Source organism: Oculina patagonica, chromosome 14 (genome assembly GCF_052425735.1).
Source record: "Oculina patagonica isolate OP01 chromosome 14, crgOcupat, whole genome shotgun sequence".
Lineage (NCBI taxonomy): Eukaryota > Metazoa > Cnidaria > Anthozoa > Scleractinia > Oculinidae > Oculina > Oculina patagonica.
The window spans coordinates 18,998,346-19,010,758 of NC_135771.1; the positions used below are offsets into that span (position 1 = coordinate 18,998,346).

Here is a 12,413-nt window from a genome sequence, read left to right on the forward strand (position 1 = left end):
ATCTTTGATGTCGACACTTGACACACTTTAATGATATTGCCGTTTGCTCCCAAGTGAAGACGGCATGATGAGGGGAGGTGAGAGTTTGCTCCCCATGCCTCCTCGGTTTCACTTAACTACGTCATAATACCACACTCATTTGAATTTGGAATATTTATAAGTTTTTGGAGCCGTAATAAAATATGCGAAAAAAATTAATGCCAAAATAATAAAATTTTAAGAAGTTTGTTTTACTCCAATGTATCTCAAAATTTCTGTCGGAAGAACTGAAAAACCGAAGCGCTAATAATACAAACCATGTTCAGTACACTTTCCATGGACGCCAAGAAAGAATCGAACGCAGAAAACCACTAATCTGACTCCCCGACCAAACCTCCTGCCGACTGTCATCCCACAAACTTCACCAAAAGAACACAAGTCATTTGAAACTCTCCCTTTAAGCTGATACAAGTTTAGGACTTTTCTATCGCTTATAAATTTGCGGTAGTTAAAGGCGAATCGAAGAATTTCTCGAAACAAATCGCAGGTAAATGTTTTGGGCGCAAATTTCGAGCAGATAATTTTTAGAGTAAATCTATTTAAATATTCAAGATTCATATGGAATTAAAATTGAAACCACGATGGAATTTTGTTATTGCCGTATGTAAATTTGGTTTTGAATAGCATCGAACGACGAAGCATACGCGGGAACCGAGGGCAGTTAGTCGGGCAAGACGAAGTTAACCGAGCGGGAAAATTAGCGCGAAGAACATTTCGTGCCGATCTTGCCGTTCGGTTTACATCGTGTCGCTCCGATTAAATGCCGCTTGGTTCCCGAGGATGACGGCGAAATTAAGCAGGTATTCGAGATCGAGATAAATGAACAAAAAGGTTTACTACGTTCGATTTTTTTTTTGGATGTCAATATAAACAATTCGCCTAGGAGATTCAAAAAATCGAATAACATTTCTTTATAAAACCGGGCTTAAGAAATATAATTTCAAGCGAATAAAAGATAAGCTGTTAGTTTAAGACTGGAATTTAAGCTTTATTGCTCAGGAAAACAACGCGAAAGCAGACGGGCGATTTTTGTCCGTCTGACCGACCTAGAATCGCGCAAAGCTCGTTTTGAAATCAGTTATTTTTATCAATGATAATTGCCTGTAGAAATAGAAGTATTTTTCCAAAATTTCGGATAGAGAATTTGAAAGTAAAAAATAAAATATTCGAGATCCGAATGACCTTTGAATTCAACCACGGTGGAATTTTGAAGTAAACTTGTGTTAATGTAATTTGTAAATTTGGTTTTGAATAGCATTAAACAACGAAGCATTATTCGGAACCGAGAGCGCATCGAACAACGAAGCATACTCGGGAACCGAGGGCAGTTAATCGGGGAGCGAAGTAAACCGAGCGGCAAAATCGGCGCGAAGAATATTTCGTGCCGATCTTGCCGTTCGGTTTACATCGTGTCGCCCCGATTAACTACCCCTTGGTTCCCGAGGATGACAACGGAATCAAAGAAGAAATAAACGAAGAAAAAAACTTTCTGTCGCTTAAATATGTTTCGGAAGACAACATCAAGTATAAAAAATAAATTTAGTTTTCAATTTTGGAATACATTACGGAAAATAAGCCTGTGAAATTTAAAATTGAAATAGTTGGCTCATAACTTTTCGAGACTTGTTTTGGAAATCGAGATGAGCAATCGAGGTTAAATTGAAAGTTTTGGAAGACAAGATTAACAATTGGCCTAGTGGATAAATATATATAAGATTTGGTCACAAAATAACGTTTTCGAAGTTTAGTTTGGAAGTCCGGATGAACAAACTAAAGTTGCCTCCTTCGCAGCTGTCACGCTGGATCGTCACGCAACACCTGGAAAAGCGTTGCGTGACGATTCATATAACAGATGCGCGGGAGACTTCAGATTAACTAATTTTTATGTTAATCTGAGAAGGAAATAATTTGTAATTTCAGATAATAGGTTTTTTTTATTTTGCGCTCGGAAAATTTTTTGATCGATTTAGGTCGAAAATTTTGAAAGAAAGAAAGAAAATTCCTAAACAGGTATCAGCTCGTTCAGGAGAATCCCAGATGACTATCAGCTCAATCTAGTGTCGTTTGTGAAATTCCAGTCAAGCCAGATTAGCGACATTCCTTGTTCTAGACTAACTCCAAAATCCAGGAAATGTACCGCCCATGACCTGCACTAAAGCACTACTGTTTTACGTCTTCAACAACAGGGGATTTCAAGATACATTGATTGAAAACAAACATCTTTGAAAGCCAATTGCAATAAAGGTGTGGTATTCTGACGTAGTTAAGTAAAGCCGAAAAGACATGAAAAGCAAACTCTCACCTCCCCTCATGATGCCTCCTCCACTTGAGAGCAAACGACCAAATCATCAAAGTGTCCAAGTGCCTCCATCAAAAATGAACGAATCAGATAAACTCACCAGGATTTCTCAGTTGGAATATTGCAGAGGAACATCAGAAACACCCAGCTCAGAGCAAGAGTTTCCACAACCCTGCAGGGGCGTTGATCGGCTAGATGAAAATCTGACCAATTGTAATGTGTGCGGGTGTGTGGGCCATCTCAGTTCCTGAAAATAATCTAAAATATCACTTAGTTGAGTGGAAAATATAAAATCCACAAAACGAAAATAAACAAGCTCATTAGCACAGTAAGAAAATGTGAAAATGCCTACACCACTTATGCCCCTTAACTAACTTATCAAAGTAGATCTATCATTGTAATATAATGATACAATAGTAGTACTTAAACCTACTATACTTTAAGATACTTTTGGGGAAACATAAAACCCTTCTTTAAAATACTACTCATATAAAGGCCCGAACAAAAAAAGAAAAGAAATCTCTTTAGTTTCTTACTAAGTTACTGTAAGGCTCTTATGTAAGGTAATTTTGGCAAAGCCCGCTAGATTCAAAGTGACTATTCTATACCCTCGTATTGTTCTGTTTATACTCAAAAAGTGCTTTTCATGTGAAAAAACTGAATGAATTAGGAAATGTTTACTTCTGTGCTAATGAGCTTGTTGTGACACCTTTAAACAAAGGAGGCGAAAAATACAGTCAAAAAAGCTAAGTTTAGAATTTGTCATTGCTAATTGATCATCTAAGATATGTTAAGTTTGCATGAGAGTAAATAAATTGAATTTGTGAAATCCTGGAGATTGATATTGAGTTAATAATTTGTTAATTAGATAATTGAATTTAATTTGACTAGTTTACTTGCTGAAAAAGCAGTTTTAGAAAGCCTCCTTTGTTAAAAGTGAAAAGAAACAACATTGTAGTCTCAAGTACCATCATACTATTGATGTAACACGAAAAATAGCCCTAAAAATTTTTAAAATGTAAAAAAAATATTTCAATAAAGCCCCACCCGAGGAAGTTGTAATCAGTGAAAGGTGAATTGGCCGAAAAAGTTAATTTTAAGCAAGAAAAGATAAAACAAAGGGTAATAGAGCATAATGGAAATTGAAACTACAATGTACGTTAGATTAATCTTATCTTTCCTATTATAGCAACGAGTTTTTCCTATGAAAGCATGAAACAGTTTGCCTATTCTCGTTCCATTCCATAATTCTTTTGGTCTGCAACAGGGATCGAGTCCTCTGGTCAGTCCCGATTTGTGAGCATGCGAAGAGTACTAAATCTGTATTTTCAGCCAATCAGATTTGTCAGATTTGAAAATGAGTCCATGAATCGTGGACTTCCAGTCAGTTGGAGCCGACCAGAGGTCTTGATCCCTGGTACAGACCAAAAGCATTGTGGACTCTGGGGACAAAAATGCAGTTTGCCAAGCAAGCCAAGTTGAACTGAGTTTTCAGAGGCAAATAAGTGGCTTCAGTTAGATTAAATTTAAGTTTTGGATTTGAAATATTGAAAAAATTAAAAACAGTGTTTGATATAAAACAATAGTATTAAAATTTGAGTCCTATTTTTAGTAATGTGTACATGAAAAAAAAAAAACAATTACCTATAAAGTATGAAATTAATTTGTATTTTTTCTAATTGGGGGAAATTTTAGCTGAGCAACTTAATGGTTATTTTTAAGGAATTCGAGTCTTTTTAATGTGAATTTGAATCTTTTTATCGTTAAAATTTGATGAATTTTTAACAAAAAAGTCTTTGTCTTTTGAGGGCGAAAATGTTCTAAGACAGTGTCATTGTGAATTTAGTGGGGATTGCTATTGGCAAAATAACCTCAATGACTGGGATTTGTTAATTTTACAAAAATACTAATAAAAGTATAATATAATTTAAATCAAAGAGATAATTTTGGATTCAAAATTATAGACAATTCGTTGAAAATATGTGACAAAAGCTACTGATCAGAAGAAATTTGTAAGCAAGCCACTTATTTGCAAATGAATGGCCCACACACCCCCACTGGCCAGTGCCATACTCTGTTTATATAACTAGCTACATGTGCATCAAAGCAATAAAAATTTAAATGAGAATTTTTATTGCCCTTTAGCCCATTCTGGTTGGTTGGTTGGTTGGTTGGTCGTGTTGATTGTGTTGGTTGATTGGTTGGTTTGTTGGTTGGTTGTGTTGGTAGGTTGGCTGTTTGTTTGTTTAGTGGGTTGGTTGGTTTGTTGATTGGTCAGTTGATGGGTTGGTCAGTTGGTTTATTGGTCAGTTGGTTGGTCAGTAGGTTGGCTTGTTGGTTGGTTTGTTGGTTGGTCAGTCAGTCGGTTGGTTGGTTGGTCAGTTGCAATCGGTTGGTTGGTCGGTTGGTTGGTTGGTCAGTCAGTTGATTGGTAGCTGTTTGGTGTGTTAGTGGGGTTGGTTGGTGTGCAGTTGGTAGGTAAGAAGGTGGGTGGGTATGGTTGGTTAGTTGTTGGCTGATTGGTTTGTTGGTTGGTTGGTGATTGGTCAGTCAGTTGGTTGGCTGAATTGTGCAACAAGGCTACTTTTTCCAATTTGCTTAATAACCCAAAATAATAACAACCACGAAGAAGACCAGAGAATCTGTATGATTTTGTGCACATGTAGCTAGGTAATAAACAGTCAGTAATAGTGCTACATTGTAAAGCAAATGTTTACCATGAGTAATCAAAGAATTTTTTTGGTCCAATTTGATATACAGGAGCATCAATGAATAATTTTATGGTAATTTTGTTGAATTTTTGTAGCAAGGAAATGCCAAATAATTATTCTTATGGTTCAATTCATGGTAAACACTTGTCAATCAACAGTTATATGGTGTAATATTACCTTAACATATAACATGTACAGTATTTACAGTTCAGCTTAAGTGCAAGTTCTTGATCATCCAAGGCTTGCTTTCCATCCTCTGTCATCTGTGCCATCTGTCCTCTGTGCTGGGTCCTCTGTCCTTGGTCCTCTGTGCTGGGTCCTCTGTCCTGGTTCCTCTGTCTTGGGTCCACTCTCTTGGGTCGTCTGCCCTTGGTCCTCTGTCCTTGGTCCTCTGTGCTGGGTCCTCTGTCCTGGTTCCTCTGTCTTGGGTCCACTCTCTTGGGTCGTCTGCCCTTGGTCCTCTGTCCTTGGTCCTCTGTGCTGGGTCCTCTGTCCTGGGTCCTCTTTGCTGGGTCCTCTGTCCTGGTTCCTCTGTCCTGGGTCCTCTGTGCTAGGTCCTCTGTCCTGGATCCTCTTTGCTGGGTCCTCTGTCCTTGATCCTCTGTCCTGGGTCCTCTGTCCTGGGTCCTCTGTCCTGGGTCCTCTGTCCTGGGTCCTCTGTCCTGGGTCCTCTTTGCTGGGTCCTCTGTCCTGGGTCCTCTTTGCTGGGTCCTCTTTGCTGGGTCCTCTGTCCTGGGTCCTCTGTCCTGGGTCCTCTGTCCTGGGTCCTCTGTCCTGGGTCCTCTTTGCTGGGTCCTCTGTCCTTGATCCTCTGTCCTGGGTCCTCTGTCCTGGGTCCTCTGTCCTTGATCCTCTGTCCTTGCTGGGTTCACAGTCTTTTGTTCTGTCTCTGCCAACAAGCCTGCAAAACCAATAAATAACAAGTATGGTAAGAATATGTACCTAGGCCCAACCTTAAATGCTGGGTTTGAAAACAAATTAATTTAAAACTCCAAGATTGAAAGAAGGATGCATGGAGAGTTGTACAAATTTAGGGATGAATCAGGAGGGAACTCTAGATATATTATTAGATGGGGGTGTGCCGCTGGGAGTCTGAAACCCTTACCCTATACCAGACCATGTTCAGCTGATTTTGTAACCCTATACTAGACTAAAAATAAGCGAAAGTAGCCAACGTTTCGGGGTCTTGATGACGCCATTGTCAAGGTAAGATTAACAAGAACTGCAAGCAGTTTATAATCGTGGGGGTAATGTTTGACCACCTGACCAATTTCGCCGCACAGTAAAATCTTTAGAAAAGCAGTCACTTGAGAAACACACAAGTCATGTTTGCTTTAGTCACGGAGTGAACTTGACATGAATTTCCTTTACCACATCATCTTTTGCTTTTTAAAACCACAAGCCTAGCCGGAAAAATGCCTGCCTTCGCATGCAAATATTTATTTTGTTCCGAATGTTCAATAAAATAAACCCTGCTGTAGATTAAAGGCTCAAAGCAACTCCTCATAAAAGCTCGACTAGCACAGCGAACAAAGACATCAACAATGCTATTGCATCACAGCACACTGGGGTTTTGAATCTGTCATGACGTAATGGTTCTTTATTTAGCTTTACCACTTGTACATGTCAAACTGCGTTATTTTGCGGTATTCAGTACATTCCGGGTACATAATACGGCGTTTTGTTTTCGCTCTGAGCCAAACGCTTCAATAAAATAGTTCTTCCTCAATGAAATTTCTTTAAAGTGGAGTCTGGCTGAAAAAAGTGCACTGCAGAAAGCAGTGACGCTTGCAGTTTCCAGCGAGGACAAAACTACGTGAATGACGTAGTGTTTACTATGAACATAGCTTTCGCAATTTGAATATTTTGTACTCGCTCTGAGACAAACGTAAGAATCTCTAAAAAGATGTTTCAGATTGATTTTTTTTTTAAGATAAGACCAAGAAATGTTTCGAAAAGTATTTGATTTTCGAAAGTTTTGAAGCCGTAAAAATTGTGCGTGTCTGAGCCGTGGAATTTATTAATTAGTGTTGCGTTCACAATAATAGTTTGGAAATGGCAAAGAAAGCAATATTTTGCAATGCGAATCTCCAGTACTCGCTCCAAGTCAAGACTTAAATGCCGAACACAAAAATATATATATATTTCGCGTTTAACAGAGCATAGAGTACTCGTAAAATTAGACGTGAATGATTTTGTAACACAGCTTCCAGGGAGTGAACATTAAAACTTGTACGATTTGAACGTAATCATTCGCAAGTAATGAAAACTTGTGTGACCGTGACCAAGGGATCGGCTGGGCGGCGAGGTTCTGGAACGATTTATCGACAAAAAAAAACGACAAAATCTGACACAGATTATGAATCGGGCCCAGGCCCCGCCCGATTAAAAAAGACTACAAATTCTGCGATTACGAAAAGTTGTTATAATGTAAATTAACATAATAAGGCATGCAAGGCAAATATACAGAAATACTTTTGCATGTATTATGTTAATTTACGTAACAACTTTTTGAAATCTATTCGTCAACGATGTTGCTGCAATGATATTATTTACATTAAGGAAAGCCTCTTTCTCTTCCGAGTTTCTATTTCTATTCTGGACTTGAGTCCTCATACTAGCAATGCTGATCAGTTTTCTGTCAAATGATACCCTTACCTTGACCAAAATTCTCAGATTCCTATACCCTTTCCCAGTCAAAGATGCCTGAAAACAATACCCTTCACAGCAGCACATACCTATATACCAGTAGCTTATATTTAGGAGTCCCCCCTCCCCTCGGATAAATGTACCAACTGACAGACTGACTAACCCATAGCCGATAGCAGTGGATGATGTAAGTCTCAAATGTTGTGACTCATGTGACTACTTTCCTAGGTCTTCACTCATGATACAAAGCAATTAAACAGTTAGCCATTCATACCCAAACATGTTCACGTCCAAAGTGCAGTTCCAGATAAACCCACAGTGTCATTTTAAGCTTCATTATGCATCTTGTTTATATTTTTCTTTTAATTTGTATCATTACTACATCTCCATGTACGTGTAACTAAGTCAACAGTAAGAATAAAAAACTCACCATTTCCGGTGCGTGTTGGTCTGTTGTCCTTCTTGTGTAAATTAATGAATAGTCCTCTTCTTGTCAGGAATGCAGGTCCTTGAAGATAAAATACAGTCTTAGTATGTGCAATAGTTAAACCATATTTATTAATCGGGCGGGGCCTGGGCCCGATTCATAATCTGTGTCAGATTTTTTTGTTTTGTCGGTAAATCGTTCCAGAACCTCGCGGCCCAGCCGATCCTTTGGTCATGGTCACGCAAGATTTAATATTTAATAGAGATCAGCCGATCACTCGCGTTTAACATGAACACTCTGCTCTCTGAAATGTATAATTTTGTTTCATTCCATATTTTATAAGAAGAGAGGGCTGAATATAATCACATAGCGAAAACAAAGACCGCTTGGACATGTCCAAGCTATTTAAAACTACCACTACGTCAGACCCATGTCACGCGATCTCTCGCTTGTAGCTATAAATAACCATTCACCTATTTTCTGTTTGAATACTCTGCGCTCTGTTTGTGTGAAATACATGTATTTATTGTTGTGTTACTCAAGCGTTTGGCTCGGAGCGAGTACAATTCGTACAATTTACCCGGAACGTATTAAATATTGCAAAACGACGACTTATTTTCTGGATATCCCAATTTTTGTTTTGAGTTTACGGTATTTTGAGAATCGAAACGTAAGTTGCAAGCTCAGCAAGAATGTGTCAAAGCACGGGATACACGTCATCGCGCCAGGGGAATTACCAAAAGGAAATTCATGTCACATTCACCACGTGACTAATGCAAACACGACTTGTGTGTTTCTCAAGTGACTGCTTTTCTAAAGATTTTACTGTGCGGCGCCGTGCCTTTAAGCCAAAGCACTGAAAGAGGTCAGGTGGTCAAACATTACCCGCACGATTATAAACTGCTTGCAGTTCTTGTTGCATGTAGGTTGGGTATGGAAATAGAAGTGTAGATGGAGGGGGGATAAAGGTTTGCAGTATTGCGTTATTTTTGGTGTGGGTTTGTAGAATTTTTTAGTGTAACCTGAAGTAACGTAAACGGTTTCCTAGACTTACTGAAGTGGTATTGCAGTTTTTGTAAGTTTTTCTGTGCAGTTTTGTGGTTATCGTACCCCTTTACGCCCCCCTCTAGATGCTCTCATGCGCTTGTTGTAATTCCACTGATAGGTCTCTAATGTAGCAGTTTTAGGGGCTAGTGATATTGTTCCATTTGTTCTGTTGAAATATGGCGAGCCATTCATGTGAGAGGGAGGCATGGTGGACCAATGGTTAGTGCGCTGGACTTCGGATTGAGCAGTCTGGGTTCAAGCCCCACCCGGGGTAACAGTGTTGTGTCCTTGGGCAAGACACTTTTCTCTCATACTGCCTCTTTCCACCCAAGTGTATAAATGGATACCAGCGAAATAATGCTGGGGGTACCTTGCGATGGACTAGCATCCCATTTAGGGGGGAGTAGAAATATTAATGCTATTATTGCTGCAGCAACCGGGATAAGTTCTAGCAGTATGGGCCGCATCGCTTGAGTCTTCCCTTATTCATGTGAGACCTTCTAAGAGCTGCCATGCAACCCTCACTCTACCCAGCTGTATAAATCAAGACTGGTTTGACAGCCCAGGAAAGTGGGTGGGTGGGTACAAATGTTAATCCTTGCAGTTGATACACTACATTTAATACTGTAAGTTATATTTCACGTTTTGCTTTCTCTCTATTTTTCTGCTCCCACACAATGTGAAGCGAACAGTTTCACCCACTTACCGTAAATGATCTAATAAATGCTCGGGCGTCTATTAAATTTTTGGGGTCCTACGGGAGGCGTTAAATAGATATGAGGCGTTTATTTCAATTTAACAGTAACAACGTCAACAAAACAAACAGGATGGGTAGTTTTCTAGTGGAGTAAGATACTAATCAGAGTTGGTGAGTAGGAGACTAATCTAATCTGCGCTAATGCAAAGCCTAAAGATGTAATTCATAGTTCGATATTGACGTTTTTATTGTCATTGGGGTCAACAACAACAACAACAAGCTTTATTTGCATGACTGTAAATTTGTTACAGTATTGCAACCATGCTGGCGTTGTTGGCCTCTTCAATGTCCGAGTCAAGCAGAAAACTAACTTTATTGCATGATTTTACACTATGGAGCATTTCCTTGGTTTTTGAGATGATTCTTGGAGGGGGGCTTCTATTAGTCACGGAGCGTTTATTAGAGAGGGGCGTCAAATAAAAAATTTACACTTCAGGGGAGGCTTTGATTAGATATGAGGCATTTATTTAAGAGTGGGTGTTTATTGGATCATTTACGGTAGCTTTATGGTTGTGAGTTTTTGTTTTCGAGTAACAAGATTTCCACAAAGCCAAATGGGTGAAACTGCATGCCTTAAACACATGTATTTCCTATCACATACTATATCTCAGTCTGTAATTTATTATCACACTGTTAATAACAACATACAAAATTAAACTCACCATGTCATCTGAAGTCTGGTTTTAACCCTCCATGTGGTTTTGTTTGTCTTGGTTTGTTCTCTTTTTAATGTCCTCCTCTGGACAGGAACATAGGTTCCTAAACTAAGATAGATGACACAGTATTAGGGTAAGGTCTACATTTCAACCAGTTTTCTTTAATAATACATGCATTGTAGTTTAAAATGGTTTCAGGTTTACCGTGGCCACCCAACAAACTTTTTTACAAGTGTTCTCTCGCAATATTATTATTTGTTTGACAAACACGCCTCCTTGCAAAGTTGAATATGATCCAATAGATACTTATTACATCGTATTTATCAACAAAACGCAGTGAAAACGTAAAATATTAAAAGATGGCACTTGTAAAAAAGTTTGTTGGGTGGCCAATGGTAAGGCGCGTCGCACTGTAAGCCATTTTAGTGAACCTATTTTATTCAGAATTATAAAGTAAACAGCATTGTCTTCATTCTTGCTTGATCGATCGACTCAATGTTGAAATTTAAACAATAATAAATTTATTTCTGGGGCACAATCTTTCTATATAGATTTCTTTACCCCCCACCCCCACCCCCACAAAAAAAATGTTATTTGCTAGCCTAGGTCAGGGTTGGTGTGGCTATGAATAGGTAGGGAAGATGTGGTCTAAAACTTGAAAACGTCAGCTCAGCTTTTTCAAGTTTGGCAGTGTTACTTGGAGGAAAATCACTAAAAAACTTTTGATTATGGTTTGTTCACATCTTAGAGAGTGAATTTATGCCTGTTTGTCGTTAAAAGGTCATGTTGTGGATCAGTGAATGTAATAATAATGTCATAGTTTGTACACAATTACTTAGGAGACCACTGGTAATACTGCCTCTTTTCACTGAAAGTACATGTATGTTAATTGATGCCCAGGGGGGTACTCAGGATTTCAAGTACCGGTAACAGGGATGATAGAAGGATTTTTTGGGGTTTGAAAGTTTTGATTCCAGGATTTTGTTGGGTAGAAAAATTTGGCAATTATTATTTTTTATTTAAGTAGGGATTTCGGGGGGGGGGGGGGTATTAAAATGATTTAAACAATTTGTGGAAGTGCATTGGCTGCATAGTTCTGCAAATAAAGTACAAACAAATGTGTTTGCTGTTGATTTCTTGGGGGTAACGGTTAATTTTTGGTTAAGGGATTTTATGGGTTTTGGTGGAAGCCCTAGGGATTTTTTGGGTCTTGATTTTTGTCCCCATTCGATCATCCCCGTCATTTGAAATCGCAAGTACCCCCTGGGAGTTGATGCAACAGACAGATGCCCAATCACCGTGAACAACAGTTATAATTGTTTTCTTCACATTACAAGCTACCATAGCAATAACATAACCTGATTTAAAAAAAGTTTTTAAAAAAAAACTGTACATGGGGTTCAGAGCCACCTTAAATTTTCAAAAATTTAAGGGGGCTCTGAACCCCAGGTATGGTTTGTACAGATTCTTGTTCAGCAATGCTTGGACATTTGTTTGATATTTATACAGTTGCAGCAGTAACTGAAAAACATTTTTAGTACTGACACATCAAAGTATAAGAGCTGGCATGTGCTGGAAACCGTTATGAGCCTCCTTAAGAGTTTCGCAAAATTTCATGTCAGTTTTGTCCCATTTTTATACAAGCACAAAGGCAGAAGCTTACAGACATTCACTCAGTATCATTTTTAAGCCACATTTAGTTCAGTTTTCGTGCAAAAGCACAAATTACGTTACCAAGAATCATTCCTTTGGTACCTTTAAATTCTGTGAAGTATGTTAATGCTATACTCACCATAAAACTGAGCTTGAAGGTTTGCAAAGTGAGCTT

The 12,413-nt window shown here is 38.6% G+C and overlaps 1 protein-coding gene across 1 annotated transcript; it reads right to left on the reverse strand.

The window, feature by feature from the left end:
- Positions 1 to 1,814: 1,814 nt before the first annotated feature.
- Positions 1,815 to 9,379, reverse strand: LOC144637584 (uncharacterized). The gene is made up of 3 exons (XM_078496648.1): positions 9,244 to 9,379; positions 8,129 to 8,206; positions 1,815 to 5,950 (listed from the first exon to the last, which is right to left on the reverse strand). Exons 1-3 carry the CDS (start codon positions 9,377 to 9,379, stop codon positions 5,223 to 5,225), a joined length of 942 nt encoding a protein of 313 aa, XP_078352774.1. The 3' UTR covers positions 1,815 to 5,222.
- Between the last annotated feature and the right edge of the window lie 3,034 nt (positions 9,380 to 12,413).